Source organism: Panicum virgatum, chromosome 4N, assembly GCF_016808335.1.
Source record: "Panicum virgatum strain AP13 chromosome 4N, P.virgatum_v5, whole genome shotgun sequence".
NCBI classification, from domain to species: domain Eukaryota; kingdom Viridiplantae; phylum Streptophyta; class Magnoliopsida; order Poales; family Poaceae; genus Panicum; species Panicum virgatum.
Window position 1 is genome coordinate 1177071 of NC_053148.1, and position 20779 is coordinate 1197849.

Here is a 20779-nt window from a genome sequence, read left to right on the forward strand (position 1 = left end):
TGTTGTCGTATGATGCTTTCTTACAATGTTCATTTAACCAAATTGCAAAGAAAAGGTGGCCTTTTTAAAAGCAAAATCTAAAAAAAATTACAATGTTCATTTAGCCAAACATTTAGATAGGCCCTGTTCTTGGACTTTGGGATGAAGCTGAAGTCAGCAACTTGTGCATCCCGGTCCCGGGTCTGGAAATGGACCAAATGGAACCGAGCAAGCAGCGCAGCTGTTGGTTGTTGCCGTCGTCGTCTTCAACTGGCCATCCCCTTGTCTTTGACCAGAGGACCCGTGGAAGCAGAATCAAGGAGGTGGAGCGCCATGGCGGGCTCCGATCCCCCCCTCGCGCGTCCAGGTCAGTAGGGTCAATCTCCTGCACGTTCTTCCTGTCTCCTCGATCTCTTCTCTTCGGAACTGAGCTCAGGCAAGGCTGCATCTGCGGCTGCGATTGAGCCGCCAGTTGCATGCTCCCAAATCTTCCTCGGTGGTCCTGATTGTAAAGTAGCATCTCGCAAGAGATTCAGTTCTCAACTGCTGATTGCCTGTAGCGGCTGTTCATCCGCAGAGGTTGCGATCTGAATTGACCGCTCATCTGAATTCCAAAACGCAGCACACCTGCTGTAGTGAACAAGCCAAGAATGGGATGCATCCAGTAGCCACTGCTGCTAACAAGCAGAGGTTGGGATTGGATGGTTGCTACTTGCTAACTGATCTTTTGGGAAAACTTGGGTTGCAGGATTAGCCATCGTGATCATGGGAGTCAGCGGCTGCGGCAAATCGTAAGATCACCATTCATCCTCTCCAGTTACTTTGTCAAGGTTTGCTTACATAGATCTGTTCGTGGCTTCCGGTCAATTGTACTGCCTTTCGTACGCATTGAAGATAAGCGCAGATCGTCAAGTGAGGAAAGAAACCTTAGAGACAGAGACATTACCAGTTTTATTTCAAGAAGAAAAAAAAACAGAGCATTACCAATGCCCCATCAGTTCGATGTTGACGCCATTATTTTCTATTTTTGGCTCCTAGGAATATGAGAGAACGACTCCTTGGCCTGGCCTGAATTTTGTGTTCTCCCAAGTTTTTTTTTTGTCTTTGCAGGCGGTTGGATATTCTGGCATTCTGCCAATGATAGTTCTATGAAATGAATCATTTTTTCGCGAATTTGCAGAACCGTCGCGGCACTGCTTGCTGAAGCCCTGGGTTGCAGCTTCATCGAAGCAGACGACTACCATTCCCAGGAAAACAAAGGTACATCACCATGCATGATGATAGTTCTGAAGCTGCAGCTTTCATGATCCCTGAAATGCCACCTGAACTGATAGCTACAGCCAGTCCACACATTCTGAACTTTTCTCCACTTCATGTCCATGAAAACAGCGAAGATGAGCAAGGGCATCCCGCTCTCCGACGCCGACCGCACGCCATGGCTGGAATCCCTCCAAGACGCCATCCGGGAGCGACTCGACGGCGGTGAGAACGTGGCCGTCAGTTGCTCGGCGCTGCGGCTCAAGTACAGGGAGGTCATCCGGGCGGCTGACCGGAGCTACAAGCCGGGGGACTACGCCACCTGCAGGGTGAAGTTCGTGTGCCTGAGGACGTCGGCAGAGGTGATCACCGAGAGGATGCAGAGGAGGTCAAGCGAAGGGAAACACTTCATGCCGGCGAGTTTGCTGCAAAGCCAGCTCGACCTGCTCAAGATCGACGCGGCGGAGGGGATCACCGAGGTCGATGCGACGGTGCGTGCCGGCAACATTGTCCGCGACACCGTTGCTCAGTTCAGGGAGGAGCTGGCATCCACAGTTCCTCCTTGCTTCTGAAAACGACGAAATTTCATTCCGTGGAGAAGGGAGATCATTGATCCCTTACTTGTTACTTCACATTCAGTATCTCACTATCATATAGAACATCTGCATTTGCAAACAAGCTCGTTCAACAATACCCAGTTCATTCAGAATCAAACGTCCATAACGATGAAACAGGCATGCCGCAACAGTGCTCGATAAACAAGAGAAAGGCAAACATTAATCTAGCTAACAACAATGCTGACTGCTATTGTTCTAACCTGCAACCCTATACAGACCAAGCATAAAGGCACAAAGTACCCGATCAGAGTGACCATCAGAACATACAGTCATGGTCACGGGAACTGTTGCCGATTGTAAGTGTCCTCATGGACAAAGACGGGTTCACTGCTCTGCTGGGGGATCACAGGTTGGCCCATAGCGATGCCTTGGTTCTGCGGGCGCGGGGTTGCGAATGTCGGTGGAGGACTCTTCGATGACGACAGGGCGACATAGTAAACTATCGCCAGTGCCACACTGGCAAGAGATAGCACTGCTCCCCCGGAGAAGACCCCTGGCTTCACCACATAGCAGAAGCTACCAAAGTACATGTTCTCCGCACCTCTCTGATCATTTAGTGCAGCTCCCGTCAGCAGGAGTAGGAATGCTATTATGAAAGTGCACCTGCAGAAAGTAAACATATCTGGGATGTTGTTATCAGGTGCTAACAATTACTAACAAGAAGTTTGCACATTGTTGAAATATAATATTCAAGAATCATTTCTTTGCACTTTCAAGAAAACCAGCGAGATAACCAACACTCCAACAGAAATGTATAGAGATGAACCCTAGCTTGGAATAAGAAGGTACTAGCACATATATCACCACTTACAAAAACCCAAAAGTTAACCAGGTGCTCCTTGGATAACACAATCAGACTGCGATGGAGCTTGTGCTTGGGATCTATGCACAAGCTATTATACAGATCCAGCATGTGGACTCCTCATATGTGTTGCTTTCAAGGATTACAATAAACACCAGCCAATTAACAATGTGATAACTACTAGGCCAGATCGTGTATTTAGTAAAGGTTGCAGATTTATGGCATCAATGCTACATTGTTCTTTCTAAGTGTTTCCCTGATGCAACATCAAGAATAATGAAACAAGTCAAATACCAGTCAAGAATTCGATATATACAACAATCCTGAGCATTGGACAATGCCATGAATAGAACAAATAAACTACAAAGAAGTAACTGGAATGCAATGTGTGTATAGCTATTGTATCAAGGCTAAGCCTGAGTGTTCAACGTTCAACATAACAAGCAATATTCGGAGTCCTACAATTATTAAGCCGAATAGCTGAAAGGCAACGTTCAACGTTCAATGTTGTTTATACAATGTGAAACAAGAATAAAGCAGATACTGGTAGCCTTCTAGGGCAGAAATGTTTGACATTCAACCTAAAATAGCAATATTCAGAGTTCCATCATTCCTAAGCAAATCACTAAAAGGCAGTGTAGATTTTACATACAGAACAAAACAGATCATAAACTTCTAGGTCAGAATGTTACCATGATATGATAAATGAGATCAGAGCAACACTCCAGTTAGTGTCTGATGGAACAGGATGCCTCTTACAACAGATGCAACCAGCAACCGTATTTATAACAGAATGCGCAAGCATAAGACAGACGGCAGATATTAACCCAAGCGCTAAGGCTGGGCTTCTTGGGTATATACATTCACCAGGAGAATCTGTTTGAACATCCGAAACCTGCACGAGTCAAGTGATGCACGTTATATTGGACATGAGCATAATTATACGCATAATTTATTAGCTCTAGAATGACTATCATTTCCAGAACCTCTCATATGGGAAGCTAGCTTGAAACAGTCAATTGTAAATAAATTTGCTAATTCCTATGTGAAGTTACCTCGAAGACAACAAAATCAAATTGGCATAAACATGCATAAATGTATCCTCTGCAATAAAGCATGACAGCGGATGCATTTTAAAATGGAAGAACAGCGTGTGCCTCCTCATCGCGAAAATCTGTGATATGCCTATGTGCCTTAGCCCTTAGGATTTGTATGGAGGAGAAAATCTGTGATATGCCTATGTGCCTTAGCCCTTAGGATTTGTATGGAGGAGTGACATACCGCAATTACACCTGAAGCTAGTGATGACTCACCTAAGATTTTAGCGCTCTCACAATAGCGCTCTCACAATAGCCGGTCCCAAGCCCGGGTAAAGGAGGAGGGTTGCGTTAGGTTTTGGCAAACCAGCATAAAAAATAGCCACTCTAATGGATTTGAAACTCACAAGAAACTCGTTGGGGCGTAACCCTCTTAGCGACGCGCTACATCGGAACCCGGGTGTGGTGATAAATGGGCAAGGGCCGGATCGCCATCCCCCCAAGGGCGCGTCGTATCGTGACCTGGGTACGATGATAAGTGAGCAAGGGTCGGGTCGTCACCTGAATGGCGCGCTGCATCTACGCCCGGGTGTAGTGAAAAATGAGCAAGGGTCTTCGCACTTCCTTCGACGGGTGCGAAGGGTAAGGAAGCTAGCCGAGCCAACTAGGATTCGTATAGGTAGCTGGAACGTAGGGTCCTTAACGGGTAAGTTGCGAGAGCTAGTTGATGCAGTAATTAGGAGGCGTGTAAATATTCTATGCATTCAGGAGACTAAATGGAAGGGTCAGAAGGCGAAGGAGGTTGAGGATACTGGCTTCAAGCTTTGGTACACGGGAGCAACTCCGGGTAGGAATAGTGTAGGCATCTTGATTTGATTGATAGGAGCCTTAAGGATGGAGTCGTAGAGGTTAGAAGGCAAGGCGACCGGATTATCCTAATCCGGTTGGTAGTTGGAGATTCGGTTTTGAATGTGATCAGTGCCTATGCCCCTCAGGTAGGCCTTAGTGAGAGCACCAAGATGCAGTTCTGGGAAGATCTAGATAGCATGGTTAGTACCGTGCCTACCAGCGAGAAACTCTTCATAGGAGGAGATCTCAACGGCCATGTGGGTGCGACTAATGTAGGGTTCGAGCGAGTGCACGGGGGTTTTGGGTATGGTAGCAGGAGTCAAGAGGGGGAGGATGTGTTGAACTTCGCGTTAGACTACGACTTGTTGATAGCGAATACCGTGTTTAAGAAGAGAGAATCCCATCTTGTGACGTTTCGTAGTGGACAACACTCGAGCCAGATCGACTTTATCCTTGCTAGGAGGGAGGATAGATGTAACACTCCGTGTGTTATTTACCTTAATTAAGATTAATTGGGAGATTAACTTGATCATTAGTGCTAATCGGCTACAGTTTATGGGTCCAGATATTTCTTTCCGAAGTCTCCCGAACCGGCCAGCATGTTCCGTGTTCAAGTCGTCCACGGCGTCGTCTCCTCGCGCAGACGAGAGCCGAGTAGAGCTGCTGCTCCGCCCCCAACATCAAGCTCCTTCCTCCGGCCATTCCCCGCTGGATTCGAGGCCTTGGTAAGCACCCCCATACCCTCCTATACCAGCCCCAACTCGCGCCCTTTCTTTTCCCCGCCGGAACAGAGCTCCTCACGAGCTCTCGAGGTGGCAGCAATGGCTGTTTGGGACTGACCCTATTCCACCCCTTCTCCCGTGGTGCTTGGAGCCACCAAAAAGGAACCCCCTGACTCTCCTCTCTCTCCCCATGCCTTTAGCTTCAAGAATGGAGGCCGGGAGTGCCATCCCCAGGGAGCTCAGTGAGCACGAGCTCACTGTAATGGAGACCAGGGACCTCGTGCAGCAATTAGAGTAAGTCCAGGGGGTTTTCTGCAATGTCATAGACTCATAGGAATAGTATTTTAGGGACCAAATCGCTTGAAACTTTGAAAATCCGTAGAAAATAGTAGGAAAATGCTAAAAATGCAAAACCAATTTTGTTAGATTCATATTTTTATGCTCTATAAGATAGAACCAAGAAATGTGTTGTTTGAAAATTTTTGGGTGCAGTTTTAATTATGCTAGATAAATGCCTTTTTAGCTTGTTTAATGCATAAATGGAGTTAGGAGCATGAGAAAAATATAAAACCAGTTGGGTTAGTTTTATTTTGGCAGGTAGAACTTAGGAAAAATATTTAATCTGCTGTTTGTTTAATGTTTTTATGATGTTTGATTTAATCATGAGTAATGCTTGTTTTAGCTTGCTTATTTAATATCTGCATTTCGGAAAGTCGAAAAATTATGAAATTTATGCAGTAGCTTACTCATTACATGTTTAGTTCACTATAAAAATTTCAGAACCAGAAGCTATGTGCATGTTTGTAAATATATTTTTGTTCAGTTGTCTTGTCGAGGCTAAAATGAATGCTTTATGTTATCAATAAATGTTGGTTAATTGTTTTTACACTTCTTCTTAGTAGCTTATCATGCTGGTAAAATTTGGTTACCAGTTTATGATTGCAAGTTAAGTTTATACTTTTTGTTTAGTTCCTAGTGTTAGTTTTCCTTGTATGCGGTTACTAGGAAATGTTTTGTTGTGTGTTAACTCATTTTGATCATATGTGGTTTGCTTTATATGGCTTAGTTCAGTTTACATTTCAGGTGGTTGTGTTTAGAATCAGAATATGGGTTGCTTTCATATCGCTTGGTTCTATGTGCTTTTTAGTTGAATAGAAGTCCCTAGTTATTTCCATCTTGCTTATGTTGGCTGGTTAAGCTAAATGAAAACCTTAGTGTGCTCTCTTGCTCATACTTGCTTGCTAGTTAATGAAGTTCTAGTCTAACTTTTCCTGCTTTACGCTGTGTCTTAGCTTTTCCAAAATAAGTTATGTAATGCTTTTTGGAAGCGAAACACTTTATTTATATCGTCTGCTAGTTGAGTACCATGCTTGTTGTACTTGCTATCTCTACGGTAGACTTGTGTGATGTTTATTTAACCTTCACTTCTTTAGATGCTCATGCCCATGCAATAACGACCTTGTGCTTATCTTGCTTGCCCTTTTCGATGCATTGTCCGTGCATTCTGACATTTGCATCATTGCATATCATCTAGGTACGCTAAATGTGCGACACGTGGAACCGGAGGGCAATGTTGAAGCCGAGCCAGAAGATGGTGCACGGGTGGACCAATCCAGAAGACGGAAGGACCGACTGGAGTGCATGCTTGGACTGGGATGATGTCAAACCGGTGCAAGACTACAAGGTAACTAACTGACTTTGTGTCAAACCCACGCAAGCCCCGGAGCATAACCCCTAATTTGAGTATTCAATGTTTATTTAATTATTTGTGCATTTACGTTTTTAGGAGTTGTATGGAACCCTAGTATGCATGTTTTTCCCTAGGTACCTATGAGTCTATACTAATATACAGGTGTCGTTAGTATTGCCATGCTTAACTAGGATCCGGTAGAAGTCGAGTGATTGCTGTCGCTCGCGAGCTATAGGTTTTTGTTACTTATGGAAAAGTGGTTTGAGAATGAATCTGTGAGGAAAGAAAAATGGAGACCGGGCGGAGAGGAATTGGATTATGGATATGGAATGTTTGGAAAGTGGACCTCCGCCTGTGTCGATTGAGGACCGTACCATTGTTGGCAGTGCTGACCGAGTTTGAACAGTACTAACCACATGCCGGAAGTAGGAGGTAGTCGAAACCGGTAAGCTAAATACCTGATTTGCAACGATACTTTGAATCGCGACCTGCTACTCTGGGAGTGGGATGATGGCGGGTGTTGGAGTGTATGTCGCCTCCTAGTTCTCTGGGAGTTCGCTGTGAGGGACCCTTCACCCGGGTTTTGGCAGGCGTGATTCAGACGTCGGGGTAATGATGGGAACGGTTGACATATGTGGTCCGGCGTGGCCAGGGAATACCTTACCAACGGTAAGGTATTTATCAGTGGAGCCCGGTAGCGATAATCAATACAGATTATCGTTGATATTGGCTTCGATTATCATGATAATCGTGATTATCGCTAAAATCGGCTTCGATTATGAGTCGATAATCGTTGATTATCGAACGATAATGCAATCCCTGGGCGTGGCTGCACTTGTCGTGTGAGTTAGGTCCACCTTGCAAGGTTAAATCGGATCAATTCGCCGTCTCTCTCGGTTAAGAGAACCTTGGTCACTTTGTCACATCGTAGTAAAGGATGAAATGAGAATGAGTTGAAGATGGTTGAATGGTTTTAATAGAGGTTTAATGTGATCAACCATGCTTGCTTTAGATGTCAGGCAAATTTAGTTGGTACTTGATAAACTTAAATTGAGCTAAAATATTGAAAGTAAGGATCCAGTATTAGTAGCCTTTCAGCAAAACAAACTCCAAAGCCAAAAAGCTTTGCATGTCTAGATAGTGGGCTAAGTATACCCGTGTCGGGTAAGTCTTGCTGAGTATTAGTATACTCAGGGTTTGTTGTCACCCTGTTTTCAGGTATTTATTATTGGTGGAAGCTGACCAGGATTCACGTCGGTGGGCTCGATGTGACATCCTCCCGACTTCGTAGGTCTCGTGGTTTTCCAACTGAACTTCCTTTCTAAATTTTCCGCTGCACTTTTAACTCTGATAACTTTTATTTAAACTTAATTGTAATACTTTGCTTTGTAAACTTAACTTTGAGAACTTTAGTCTGCTTGTAATCATCTGTGCTCGTCTTCGTGCGAGACTTCCAGTGTTTTCGATCCATAACCCAATAGGCTGCCGGATTACACCGTTTTAAGTGCGTGTTTACTTGATTAACACTTAAGATGATAGTTAGCGCACTTAATCCGGTTTAATTTGGGCGGTTCTGTTACAATAGACGTGATTGCTTAGATTGTAAGGTGATACCTGGGGAGTGTGTTGTCCCTCAACACAAGCTTGTGGTGGCGGACTTTTGTCTTCGGGTACGTGTCCACCGGGACAAACGTGCCAAGATTGCAAGAACAAAGTGGTGGAAGTTTAGAGGGGAAGCGGCACAAGCATTTAAGGAAAGGATGCTAGATGAGGGGCTTTGGGAAGAAGGAGAAGACGCAGATGACATGTGGCTAAAGAAGGCAACATGTGTTCGGAAGGTGGCCTCAGAGTTGTTTGGCGTGAGTAGGGGAGACAAACAGGAGGGGAAAGACACCTGGTGATGGAACGACGAGGTGCAAAGGGCTATTAAGGAGAAGGAGTGTTTCAAGCGCCTCCACCTTGACAAGAGTGCAGCCAACATCGAGGGCTATAAATTAGTGAAAAAGGGTTGCAAAGCGAGCTGTGAGTGTAGCAAAGGGTAAGGCGTATGATGAACTGTATCAGCGGCTAGGCACGAAAGAAGGGGAGAAGGACATTTATAGGATGGCTAGGATCCGCGAGCGGAAGACAAGGGACATCAACCAAATCAAATGCATTAAAGATGGGACAGATCGAATACTAGTGAATGATGAGATCATAGATAGATGGAGAGAGTACTTTGACAAATTGTTTAATGGGGAGAGTGAGAGCCCTACCCTTGAGTTAGATGACTCTTTTGACGATACCAATAGACATTTTGTGAGGAGAATTCAGGAGGTAGAGATCAGGGAGGCTTTGAAGAGGATGAAGGGAGGTAAAGCGATGGGCCCTGATGGCATTCCCATTGAGGTGTGGAGATGCCTAGGAGATAGAGCAATAGTATGGTTAACTAAGTTTTTTAATCTCATTTTTCGGTCAAACAAGATGTCGGAAGAATGGAGGAGAAGTATATTAGTACCTATCTTCAAAAACAAGAGTGATGTTCAAAGTTGTACTAACTACCGTGGAATTAAGTTGATGAGCCATACGATGAAGATTTGGGAGAGGATTATCGAGCATCGCCTAAGAAGAGTGACAAGTGTGACCCAAAACCAATTTGGGTTCATGCCCGGAAAGTCAACCATGGAGGCGATTTTCTTAATACGACAATTGATGGAGAGATATAGGGAGCAGAAGAAGGACTTGCACATGGTCTTCATTGTCCTTGAGAAGGCATATGACAAAGTATCGAGAAATGTCATGTGGTGGGCTTTGGAGAAGCACAAAGTCCCAACTAAGTACATTACCCTCATTAAGGATATGTACAAGGATGCGACGACGTTTTTCCGGACATGTGATGGCAACACCACTGACTTTCCTATTAACATAGGCCTACACCAGGGGTCAGCATTGAGCCCTTATTTATTTGCTTTAGTGATGGATGAGGTCACAAGGGATAAACAAGGTGAGATTCCTTAGTGTATGGTCTTTGCTGATGATGTGGTGTTAGTTGACGAGAGTAGGGCAGGGGTTAATAGGAAGTTAGAGCTGTGGAGACGCACGCTAGAGTCGAAAGGGTTCAGACTTAGTAGGACCAAAACCGAGTACATGATGTGCGATTTCAGCGCGACTGGGCATGAGGGGGGGGAGACGTTAGTCTAGATGGGCAAGTGGTGGTCCAGAAGGATACTTTTCGGTATTTAAGATCGGTGCTACAAAAGTATGGCGACATTGATGAAGATGTTAGGCATAGAATTTCAGCTGGCTGGTTGAAATGGCGGCAAGCTTCTGGCATCATTTGTGACAAGAGGGTGCCACAAAAGTTAAAAGGCAAATTCTATAGGACAACAATTCATCCGGCGATGTTATACGGTGCTGAATGTTGGCCTACAAAAAGGCGACATGTCCAGCAACTGAGTGTAGCAGAGATGCGGATGTTGCGGTGGTTTTGCGGGCACACAAGGAGGGATAGAGTCCGGAACGAAGTTATTCGAGATAGGGTCGGGGTGGCACCAATTGAGAAGAAACTTACCCAGCATCGGCTGGGATGGTTTGGACATGTCCAACGAAGGCCTCCTGAGGCGCCGGTGCGTAATGGGGTTCTTGAGCGGGTCGATAATGTAAAGAGGGGTAGAGATAGACCTAAACTGACGTGAGATGAGTCGGTTAAGAGAGACCTTAAGGATTGGAATATCTCTAAAGAGATAGCTTTGGATAGGAGCGCTTGGAGACTAGCTATTAATGTGCCTGAACCTTAAACTTATTTCTTTCGGGTTTCATCTCTAGCCTACCCCAACTTGCTTGGGAAAAAAGGCTATGTTGTTGTTCACAACAAGTGTGATATGCAAAAACGTTAAAACTACTGTTCTGTATTACGCAAGATCCTAGTAAAATGTGATACCAAAGATGAGCAATGCTAACAGAAGGGCAAAAAAAAAAGGGAGGGGGGGCGGCGAAAATCAAGATTAATTCAAACCAGTTGGATTAGTTTGTACCAAGATCAAATGAATCAAGCACTGAACGTCACACGATCACAGCGTACCATTTCTATCACAAGACAATTTCACCATTCATCATCATAGACCTAAACGAGAGGCCGGAGTCCTGGCTTCATCATCATACCAGCGAACTCCAGACGCGATCACCACCATCCGGCCTCCAATGCGCAAGCGTACAACAGCAAGATCCAAAGCCCCAAGATACACACCAACCCCGCAAAAGGCGCCACTTTTCTAGCAGTCCCAAACAAGCAGAGCCTTTTTTCCGGCACTGCAGGATAGAGGAGACTGTACTGCAGCGAGCGAACGAAGCACCCCTGCGGCCTGCCACGAGGAGGAGCCCCCCAATCTTCCTCCGCCGTTGGCCCCTCCGCGAACGGAACCGAGATCTAACCCGGAGCAAGCAGGCAAGCAGAGCCCGTCCACCCCAAGAACGGTGGCTCATCAAAAGGCACGCGCGGCGCGTCGGCGGGAAGAGGGACGGAGAAGGCGAAGTGAGGCGCACCTTGACGCGTGTGGCCTCCGCCGCGAAGCCGAGCGCCGCCGAGAGGACGCCAAGGAACCCGACCACCGCGCACACCGCCACCACCTTCCGCTCCATCTCCCCCACCCACCTCTCCTCTCCACCAACCAACCACCAACCCTTCCTCTGTCTCCGCCTCCTTGCCCTTCTCCCTCTGGAGGGACGCTGCAGCAGCAACTGCAACTGCAAGCAAAGCAATGGGGGGGGATGGATTTGATTTCCACCGAATTTTGCGTTTATACCGCGGCTCTTGCCACCAGCCGCCGTCATCGCTTTTCGCTTCGGGCTTGGGGAGCCGGAGCACGCCACTGCCCATGGGGGGACGTGGGCCCACGCGTCAGCGACTTTCACGTGGGACGCCGCGCGCGCCGGCCTGCCACGTCTGCCGGTTCGAGGCGTCGCAGGATGCGGGGACGGACCACGGTGGACCCGCGCGACCGCGCTGACACTTGGGGCCCGCCAGGCGTGGTTCCTCGGCCGGCGCGCGGTGGACGCGGTGCAGGAGCCTTTTCTTTTGGAGCAGTGCAGGAGTATTCTTTTGTGCTTTGCCTTTGGCTCTGGCTTAGCTTGAGGATGGAATTTCCCATCTCAAAAAGGGGGGAAAAAAAGGTTGCTAGGAGCACCAAGCAATGGAAGGTGAGCTAGCAAGCTGTGATCTATTTTCTTCCCCACATAATAGACCGACCAACCAAACTGCCTAACAGCAAATGTCCAATAATCACTTGCTCATTTGCTTAAGAGCATCTTTAAAAGACTATTTATATCTTCTCTAATTTATAGGAATAGAGATTTTGTTGAAAACTTACCCTCCAACAACCTCTTCAATTGAATATCCAAATATAGATATTCTCTATTTCGGATTTCATGCTAGTCAAAGACAGAGAATAAGGATAGCTCTCTAGACTACAAAAAAAATGTTGGAAAATATAAAGTTATGGAAAATGATTTTACTCAAAGGACTCTCTAAATAACGATTTAGATAGTAGATTTTAGAATAGCTCTTGGAGATGCTCTAACATTTTTTTAGATAATGGAAACGAGTAAAAATATCTTGTACCTAAGGCCTTGTTTAGTTCTTTACATGTAAACGCAAAAAAACCGTAAACGCATTAAAGTGAAAAGGAATCTTGCTAATTTGAAATACTAAATAAAGTCTATTTACAAAACTTTTTGCATGGTTGGGCTGTAAATCGCGAGACGAATCTAATGAGCCTACTCAATCCATGATTTGCAACAGTGATGCTACAGTACCATCCGCTAATTATTGATTAAACATGGATTAATTAGCATCATTAGATTCGTCTCGCGATTTAAAACTCATCTATGCAAAAAGTTTTGCAAATAGACTTCATTTAGTACTTCAAATGACCAAGATTCTTTTGCAAATTTTTTTGCAAAATGAACTAAACAGACCCTAAGGTGAAATGAGTGACTGTGCACCGGAGTAAGTATGGCCTATACCATACCACTGTACTTCCATTAAGCAACTTCCACTACACAGGTAAGTCTAGCATTTCTTTGTAACAACCAACCAGGTAACTCCACGTGGGGCCGCCCGCGTGAAAGAGACCGGTCAACAGGTTCGCACCAACAATACTCTACCTGCCAGCACAAAAGTGTTGACGGCTGTTCTTGATGAGTACTACTAGGAAAGGAAAATAATAAAGATAAAAAGAAAAGGAGGCAAAAAAAAGGCTATGCAGCACCATCCAAAGCTTCCCAATACTAGCAAGCCTTAGCAAGTAAGAGTACTCCTACAACAAATAATTGGAAAAAAAACACTGGCAAAATGGTATGAGTGGTTTCGTAACACAACAATGAAAACGACTCAAACATTTAATATAACTAGCATAGAATAAGGGAAAGCAGGAGGGGTTAGTTAGACCGTCCACAGTGAAAGGAGCAAATAAAGGAGCAAATACACTGTTTGACACTGTAGATGCACTGTTTGGCACTGTAGACAGAGAGGCGTGGGAAACGAGGAGGGAGCAAATTTGCTCTTGCTCCCTCCGCTGTGGTCAGCCTTACGGTCAATACGAGCCCACACTTGAGGCCCAGTCAGGAGCCCAAAGGCCCAGTGAGCGAAGAGAAGAGAGGCTCAAGGCCCATTCCCGATTTGTGACCGAACCCATCCCTCTCCATTCTCCTCTCTCATTTTCGATCCCTCGGTCTCCCCACGCGGCTCTCACCTCTCTTCCTTCTCCCCGTGCGGCGGCGGCGGCGGCGGCGATCCCTCAGGTACTCCCCGCCCTTTCCTTGCTTTCGTGTTGGGATAGCCCACCAGGCGGCGGCGAGATCCGTATGGCACGGCAGGCGCCAGCCGGGCAGATCTGTGTAGGGTGACCGCGGCCTCGATCGGGATCCGAGCGGGTTGCGCAGTCGCCTCAGAGAGGAGGAAGGGCTACCTCTTGATCCGTGGCGCGGTTTGGTGGGATTCGATCCGGTTGTTGGTCTCGTGTCGATTGGTTTAGCTTTGGGAACCCCTGTGCATCGCGCCGGCTCTATCCTGACCGATCCGCTAGGGTTCAGGACGTTTGGTGTTCTTCGATTCAGGGAGCTTTCCAACCCGAGGGGGACAGATCGCGGACTTATTTGTTGGGTTCAAGTGTTGATTTGGAGTGTGCCGTGTTGATCCTGGAGGTTTGCTTGATCTCTGTTTGCCTGCTCAGACACAGAGACAGGGTACGATGACACAAGTGTCCTCAGTTCATCACATATAGGAGGCCTGTTCATTTAGATGGTGTATTGTAGAGTGATAAGTTCAATGGTGTCATATCAGATGCAAAGTAAGCTATTTGCTAGTATAACGATGTAGGGTCACATTGTGTCTGAATGGTTCTGTGTGTATGTAATATGTCTGTCACCCTAAGTCTGGCGAGATGAATAGTGTCACTTTTTCATGAAGGCAAATAGTGTATGTAGCATTGATGTGAGCAGCTAAGTTTAGATGTTTGTTTAGTAATTTGCTGCTACAAACGATGGACTATCCATGTGCACTCATGCGCTTGATGCATGAAAAGTATGTGTTTCTTACCTTGTTAGGCTGTTCGTCAGCTGTTGTTTTTTTTCCTTGCTTCGTTCATTTTGTCTGTCTCGTGACATACGAGTTTTTTAGAAGGCATGTTGGGAAATGGCATGTTCATTGGTTTGAATTTTACCGCAGTTATTTTTCTCCGTAGGTCTGTAAACATTTGTGGCATCACATGTTTCATGAAAGTACCAATGAAATGAGCAGCTGAGTAGCTGATGGTTCAGTCTCTCATCTCTAAAACATAACATGATCTATCTGCAGTTCTGCAAAGGTAGCGCTTGTTGCATAAGAAAACATAACATAATCTATCTGCAGTTCTGCACAGCTAGTGCTTGTTACAAAGAAGCATGCCTTTTCTTACCTCTGGTATTTGTGCATTCTGTGTTTTGCTAGATTCTGTTCTCTTTATGTATCTGTTTGTATTTATAGCCCTGCCTCTTCTATAAAGCTTTTACACTTGCGAATGATTTATGTACAATTCATTGTTTTCCCAGACCTGATAGTTTGTACTTCATTTCATGTTTCCTCAGCAAAAATGACGGCCGGCTACATTGTGGGCTCACTGGTCGGATCCTTCGCCATTGCATACCTCTGTGACACGTTTATTTCAGACAAGAAGGTATTTGGAGGTGAGTGTAATACTGTAATCTTACATAGGTTCTTGAAGGAATCCTGTGTGCGACTCCTTGTAAGTATGTAACTGAGCTCCTTCATTCTTTGTGGACACAGGTACCACCCCCGGTACTGTTTCCGACAAGGAGTGGTGGAAAGCAACGGACACCAAGTTCCAGGCTTGGCCTCGCACTGCCGGCCCACCGGTCGTCATGAACCCCATCAGCCGCCAGAACTTCATCGTCAAGTCCACCGAGTAGGCAGGAGAAGCTGGCTCAGCGACTTATTCCCACCATGAAGCCAAAGTTTCTTTTCTAGGCCCTAATTGTAATAAAACAAACTGCGGTCAGGATATTTGGTGATTTTCACTTTGCCAGTGAGTGAACACTGGGCTTCAAGCTTACTTGTCATTCAATGACTTCTGTTCCTTTGGTGAAATTCCCCACCAGGCAGTAAAGAATTCCATCGATTACCTATCTCCTGCCTTCGCTATATGCGGCTTAGGTACTTTCCGCATGAATTACGTTTGCTGCTGAATCGTATTGTTTTCTTTTCTCACTGTGGTATTGTTTTACTAATTTGTGGAAGTTTATCCAATTTGTTTAATTCTTGTTTTATGTTCTCAATTACCTGCTCGTGCTGTTTGATTGTTCCAATCGTTGATGACAACAGTTTATCAGCACCGGTCGTTTTTTTGGTGATATCCTGCTGAAAAACTTAAACATCCAGCAATTCATGAACACTGTTTGTTTGGTTTGGGTCATGCTGCCCACTTTGATGCCAGACTTAAGCCATTTTTTGGGTCAACGTTAACGAACATCTGTGTGCTCGTATGTTATGAGACTGATTGTTTCAAGCGATTTGCGTCTTTACAGAACTCTTTTTGGGGAAGGACGGTCAACTTTGTTACACAGTTCAACCGAGGTACATGACTCTCAGCAGTCAGCACCCACATGATGCAGCTATGTGTAGAGTCGTCCAATTGTTGCGTGCAGTTCGACGACCTATTGTAGCCTCCGAATGTTCCCCACTAAGATCAAACATTGGTCCTTGCACAACTTCTCATCCCCTCCAGCAGATCTAATGCATTGAAGGAGGAGATAATGTACTGAGATACCCCCCGTACTTTTTCGGAATGCGCATCACACGATGGACATCTCCGAGTGAAGAAATAAGTACATCGCCCTTCGCCCTGTCAAAGTCGTCATCGGAGTAGTGGTAGGAGCAGTCTGAATCAAACATTTTACATGAGTAGCTGTTTAGCCATCCTGGAATACATATTGTTCAAGTGTAGCACCAAGTACAGGTTGATTTTTTAGCTGTTGCAAGAACGTGGATATAATTGGAAGCTGTTAGACATGAATACGAATATGATTGCATAGCTTGCAACATTTGATACCAGTAGTAGTGGCAAGTGTAGCACCTAGTACATGTTGAATTTCTTTGGTAATCAACTAAACATATATTTCTGACCCAGAAACCCAAAACTCAAATCTACTAGAGGTAGATAAGAAATTCGAAAAATCAAGTAGATATGAAAGCATAAAAAAAAAATTCATCTTCAAAACTTGCAAACAAACACCAACATTATGAAGGCAGCGTATTCATATCCATACACGTCTGCAAACTAATTGTCCTTAAAACTTGTGTGGTGCTTCAATCTGGACCATAGGAACAAAAGAAATTCCTAGAATATCTACAAGTATCTACCATATATACCAGTAAATATGAAAATCACATCAAGAGTATAAAACGAACAACCCATAGTTTCCATTATTCACCATTTGCCACATCATATTTAAATGGCCTTAAAATACCTGTACAATACAACATTCTTTTAAGTTACAACATACAACAACACAGAAACATCACTGGCATCCCAAAGGACCTTCAAAACCAGACCAAAATTTAGGGGGCTGCCTACACTGACCCAGCCAATCAATCAACATGATCATCTACCACTGCCTGGTTGTTTGAGAACAATGCCTCCCTTTACTTGGGGAAACCAGATAGTGATACCCTTCTTAATGCAACATAGGTATAAGATAGTGACAAGAAACTGCAAGTTCAAATAATGTACCCAACATCACGCAATATGTGTCACCGTCACAAATAACCACACCAACTTTTGAAATATTTTTCCTATGCTGTTCCACAACATAATTTTGAGACCTGGATGAATAGCTAAAATTATAATCCATTCACTGGATCTACTGGTTCCTTCCATAGTACCTTTTTTTTGGGGGGGAGGGGGGGGGGGGCACTAGTAAAGCCTTGAGTACTCAGCAATTGCAAACACATCACTGTTTAAAGATCAACATAAGCTTTAGCAATCTTGCCGTGTTAGTAAAGATTGAAAGCACAACAGAAAAAAACTTAGACATGGTTTATAAAAAAAATGCAACTCATGATTTCCAGGTTATTTCACCATTTGCAGCATCATATTTAAATGGCTGTCATGTACCCATACAATACAACATTCTTTTAAGTTACAACATACAACATCACAGGCAGATCACTGGCATCCCAAAGGATCTTCAAAACTAGATCAAAATTTAGGGGGCTGCCTACACTGACCTAGCCAATCCTCAATCAACATGATCATCTACCACAGCCTGGTTGTTCGAGAACAATGCCTCCCTTTTCTTGGGGAAACCAGGGGGCTCCATACCTGGGCCTCGATACTTCAGCTCTGGTGTACCCCTAATACCAGACTCAGCCGAAGCTGGTCGGTATTGAATTCCGGATGTCCCTGCATATCTAGTAGGGGACACGTACCTTCTTGGAACACTCCTCAATGCCCCACCTCGCATATCCACAGCCCTAGTAGCATCAGCATAACCTCGGTCTGTAGTTCTTGTAGTGGCATCCACATAGCTTCTATCACTAGCCCTTGCTGTTCCATCTACATAGCCACGGTCACTAGTTCTTGCTGTGCTATCCGCAAAAGCCCGATCACTAGTTGGATGATTCAGGAGGCTCCCTGTTGGAGCTGTTACAGAGGTGTTAAACGTCTCCTCTGGTGTCCATCCCAACGAATCCTTCTTTTTCACATATACTTGCCAAATGCCAATCAAGAACAGGAGGAAAAGCAGAGCTGGACCACTCCATACCACAGCATTGCTCTCTGGCCTGTACACTGGGAAGTTGGACCGATAGATGGCAATGTGGCCATCCCCTAGACCCAAAATCACCAGCTTCTCCCGGTCAGCTGCAATAACAGGTTTCCCAGCTGGTGCAGAGGGCAGCACACCACCAGAACCCGCAAACACAGATTTGATGTCCTTGATGGTTGTGGCAAACAATGGCCGTGGCGCACCAACCCTCCCATAATACTGAGATGAGGTGTTGTACACAAGGATCTTATCATGGCTCGCCACCAAGAGATAACCCTTGATCGTCTGTATGGCAACTGGACTGTCAATCTCAGACTTCTTGACAGCACGGACCCGGCATTTGAGGCTGGAAACATCACCAAGCAGGAGGACATGCACGAGGTCGCCAGCTTCAGTGAAGCCGTAGGCCTTGAATCGCTCAGAGGGGTCAAAAGAGTAGGCCTTGACGCGGGTGCCATTGAGCGCTTCAGCAAGGCCCTCACAAGGCGTCTCCCGGACGGACAGGGAGCGGAGGTCGAGCGAGGCAGCTCCAGCCTCCGTGAGGAAGAGGAGCCGCTGCTTCACAAAGGCGAGAGGGGTCGACGAAGCGATGGCGGTGCCGTAGAGCGTACCGTTCTCCGTGAAGACGCGGATGCGGCCGCCGGCGTCGCAGGCGAGCACGTAGCGCGCGCGGCCGGCGTGGTGGGCCTCGAGGTGGACCACGGGGGCGGCATCGATGCCGCGGACGAGGAGGCGGGAGGACGCGGCCGCGAGGGTGAGCCAGTCGTCGCCGTGCGGGGACGACTCGATGAGGCGGTGCGCGGCGATGGAGCCGTCGGCATGGCCGGTGAAGAGGAGGCAGTCGGCGCGGCGCGGCGAGAGGTAGGCGAGGAGTGCGGTGACCTGGGACTCGCCGGAGGCAGCCTCGAGCTCGAGCACCGCGTCCCCGGCGGCGGAGAAGACGAAGACGCGGCCGCGGGAGTCTCCCACGGCGAAGTACTTGGTGAGCCCGTCGGCGTCCTCGTAAGGCAGCGCCGCCGCCGCCGCGGCGTACGCGCCCTCCCCGAGCCGCGCGGCCGCCGCGAAGTGGAACCGCTCGGACCAGACGGGCCGGCGCTTGGTGACCGCCACGCCCTGCGGGGCGCGCCGGTCCCCGACGGCTGCCGCTGTGGTCGAGGCGGCGCCCGGTGGCGGGGGATCCGGGTCCGCGGATCTGGCGAGCGCGGACTCGAGCGCGCGGACGGACCTGCCGAGCGACTCCGCGAGCTCCTCCAGCCTCGCGAGCTGCGCCGCGTGCCGGTCCAGCAGCGCGGACTCGGTCACGGCATCTGCCTCCACCGGCGGCGCGGCCGCCGCCGCCGCAGCTTCCTCCGACGCGGCGGCGAGCGGGAGGAGCAGGAGGAGGGCGGCGACACGGTGGGGCATGGCTGTCAGTGGCTGCGAGCGGGAGGCGGAGTAGGGTTTAGAGTAGCTTTTGGTTCCTCTGAGGCTGATTAGGAGAGGAGGGGGATCTGGGGGAAAGTGGCAGGAAGTAGAGCGGTACGGGTCCACTTGTCAGTGACCCAGTGTGCAAGGGCGGCGGGCGCCGGAAGAATGGCGTTGACTGCCGGCTGATGTGGGTCCGGGGTGTCAGTGAAACAAGCGTTTACTGTACTTGACACCACACATCAACAGTTGTGGCCATTCCCGGTTGCCTACCTGATCTGGATGACTGCTGAGAAGGAAGCTAACCGGCTACTCGGCAGAGAACAGGGATGGCAACGGGTGGGGTATGGTGCGGATAGAGCAAATAACCGCCGCCACAATATACGAAACTCTAAGGTATATCCGTACCTGCGAAGTCTAGCGGCTAAAATTTTATATCCATACCCGTATCCACCGGGTACGAGTCGGGTTTCGGGTACCCATCGGATATTTTAATAATAACATAAATAATCTATTATTTGGTACTAGCATATTTTGAATTTATAATCTATATAGACGAACGCAAAGCATTAGTAGAATTAAACGGATCATCTTACACCTTTTTTTCTTATTTTCAACATCTATTTTGTAGCTGTATGTAAGTATATGCGTTCAATTCTAGTTATGTATTTCATCTAAAAAATATAACAATGATTATGCGCTTCACTACAAATAATAAGCAAAATGTAAATGTCATTTTCACATCTATTAGTTCACACAATCTCACTATCCATCTATTTAGTTCATACAATCACAAGAAAAGGAGATATAAAATTTGTGAATGATATGAGTTCACTAGATTATTTTTTGTATTCGGGTACCCGCGGATAAAATTTTTTACCCACGTTCTACCCGCGGGTAAAATTTTATACCCATACTCATACCCACGGGTAAAATTTCATGCTCATACCCTCACCTGTCGGATCGGGTACCCGCGGGTGCAGGTAAAATTGCCATCCCAGAGAAACCCTCCGAACCCTGATCTATACCTAATGGCTAAGAGGATCAAACCTCGCGGCGAGCACAGCAAGGGGTTTTTTTTACATGAATAGCCAATTCGCTTCAAATGAAAATCGAACTCAAGG

The 20779-nt window shown here is 46.6% G+C and overlaps 4 protein-coding genes and 1 long non-coding RNA gene across 9 annotated transcripts; 3 read left to right on the forward strand and 2 right to left on the reverse strand.

The window, feature by feature from the left end:
- The first annotated feature begins 92 nt into the window (after window positions 1-92).
- On the forward strand, window positions 93-1926 carry LOC120669568 (gluconokinase-like). 3 transcript variants are annotated; one of them, XM_039949353.1, is made up of 4 exons: window positions 158-346; window positions 728-770; window positions 1160-1239; window positions 1369-1926. In XM_039949353.1, exons 1-4 carry the CDS (start codon window positions 313-315, stop codon window positions 1806-1808), a joined length of 597 nt encoding a protein of 198 aa, XP_039805287.1. In that variant the 5' UTR covers window positions 158-312; the 3' UTR covers window positions 1809-1926. The 3 variants fall into 3 exon arrangements, with proteins under 3 accessions (XP_039805288.1, XP_039805287.1, XP_039805289.1); XM_039949355.1 differs by having other exon boundaries at window positions 210-346; window positions 557-770; XM_039949354.1 differs by lacking the exon at window positions 728-770 and having other exon boundaries at window positions 93-346.
- LOC120669567 (protein MODIFYING WALL LIGNIN-2-like) lies at window positions 1889-11744 on the reverse strand. Its single transcript, XM_039949352.1, has 3 exons — window positions 11475-11744; window positions 3348-3550; window positions 1889-2456 (listed from the first exon to the last, which is right to left on the reverse strand). Exons 1-3 carry the CDS (start codon window positions 11568-11570, stop codon window positions 2129-2131), a joined length of 627 nt encoding a protein of 208 aa, XP_039805286.1. The 5' UTR covers window positions 11571-11744; the 3' UTR covers window positions 1889-2128.
- On the forward strand, window positions 5089-6941 carry LOC120669569. Its single transcript, XR_005672703.1, has 3 exons — window positions 5089-5266; window positions 5464-5557; window positions 6798-6941. It is a non-coding gene; the product is annotated as an uncharacterized LOC120669569 (long non-coding RNA).
- A 1825-nt stretch (window positions 11745-13569) lies between the features above and the next one.
- LOC120669920 lies at window positions 13570-15613 on the forward strand. Of its 3 annotated transcripts, none has more exons than XM_039949824.1 (3): window positions 13570-13730; window positions 15054-15152; window positions 15253-15613. In XM_039949824.1, exons 2-3 carry the CDS (start codon window positions 15059-15061, stop codon window positions 15393-15395), a joined length of 237 nt encoding a protein of 78 aa, XP_039805758.1. In that variant the 5' UTR covers window positions 13570-13730; window positions 15054-15058; the 3' UTR covers window positions 15396-15613. The 3 variants fall into 3 exon arrangements, with proteins under 3 accessions (XP_039805758.1, XP_039805759.1, XP_039805757.1); XM_039949825.1 differs by having other exon boundaries at window positions 13632-13724; window positions 15048-15152; XM_039949823.1 differs by lacking the exon at window positions 13570-13730 and adding an exon at window positions 14755-14794.
- Window positions 15614-17502: 1889 nt separating this feature from the next.
- On the reverse strand, window positions 17503-19729 carry LOC120669917 (uncharacterized membrane protein At1g75140-like). Its single transcript, XM_039949820.1, has one exon. The coding sequence runs from the start codon at window positions 19653-19655 to the stop codon at window positions 17724-17726; it is 1932 nt and encodes a 643-aa protein (XP_039805754.1). The 5' UTR covers window positions 19656-19729; the 3' UTR covers window positions 17503-17723.
- Between the last annotated feature and the right edge of the window lie 1050 nt (window positions 19730-20779).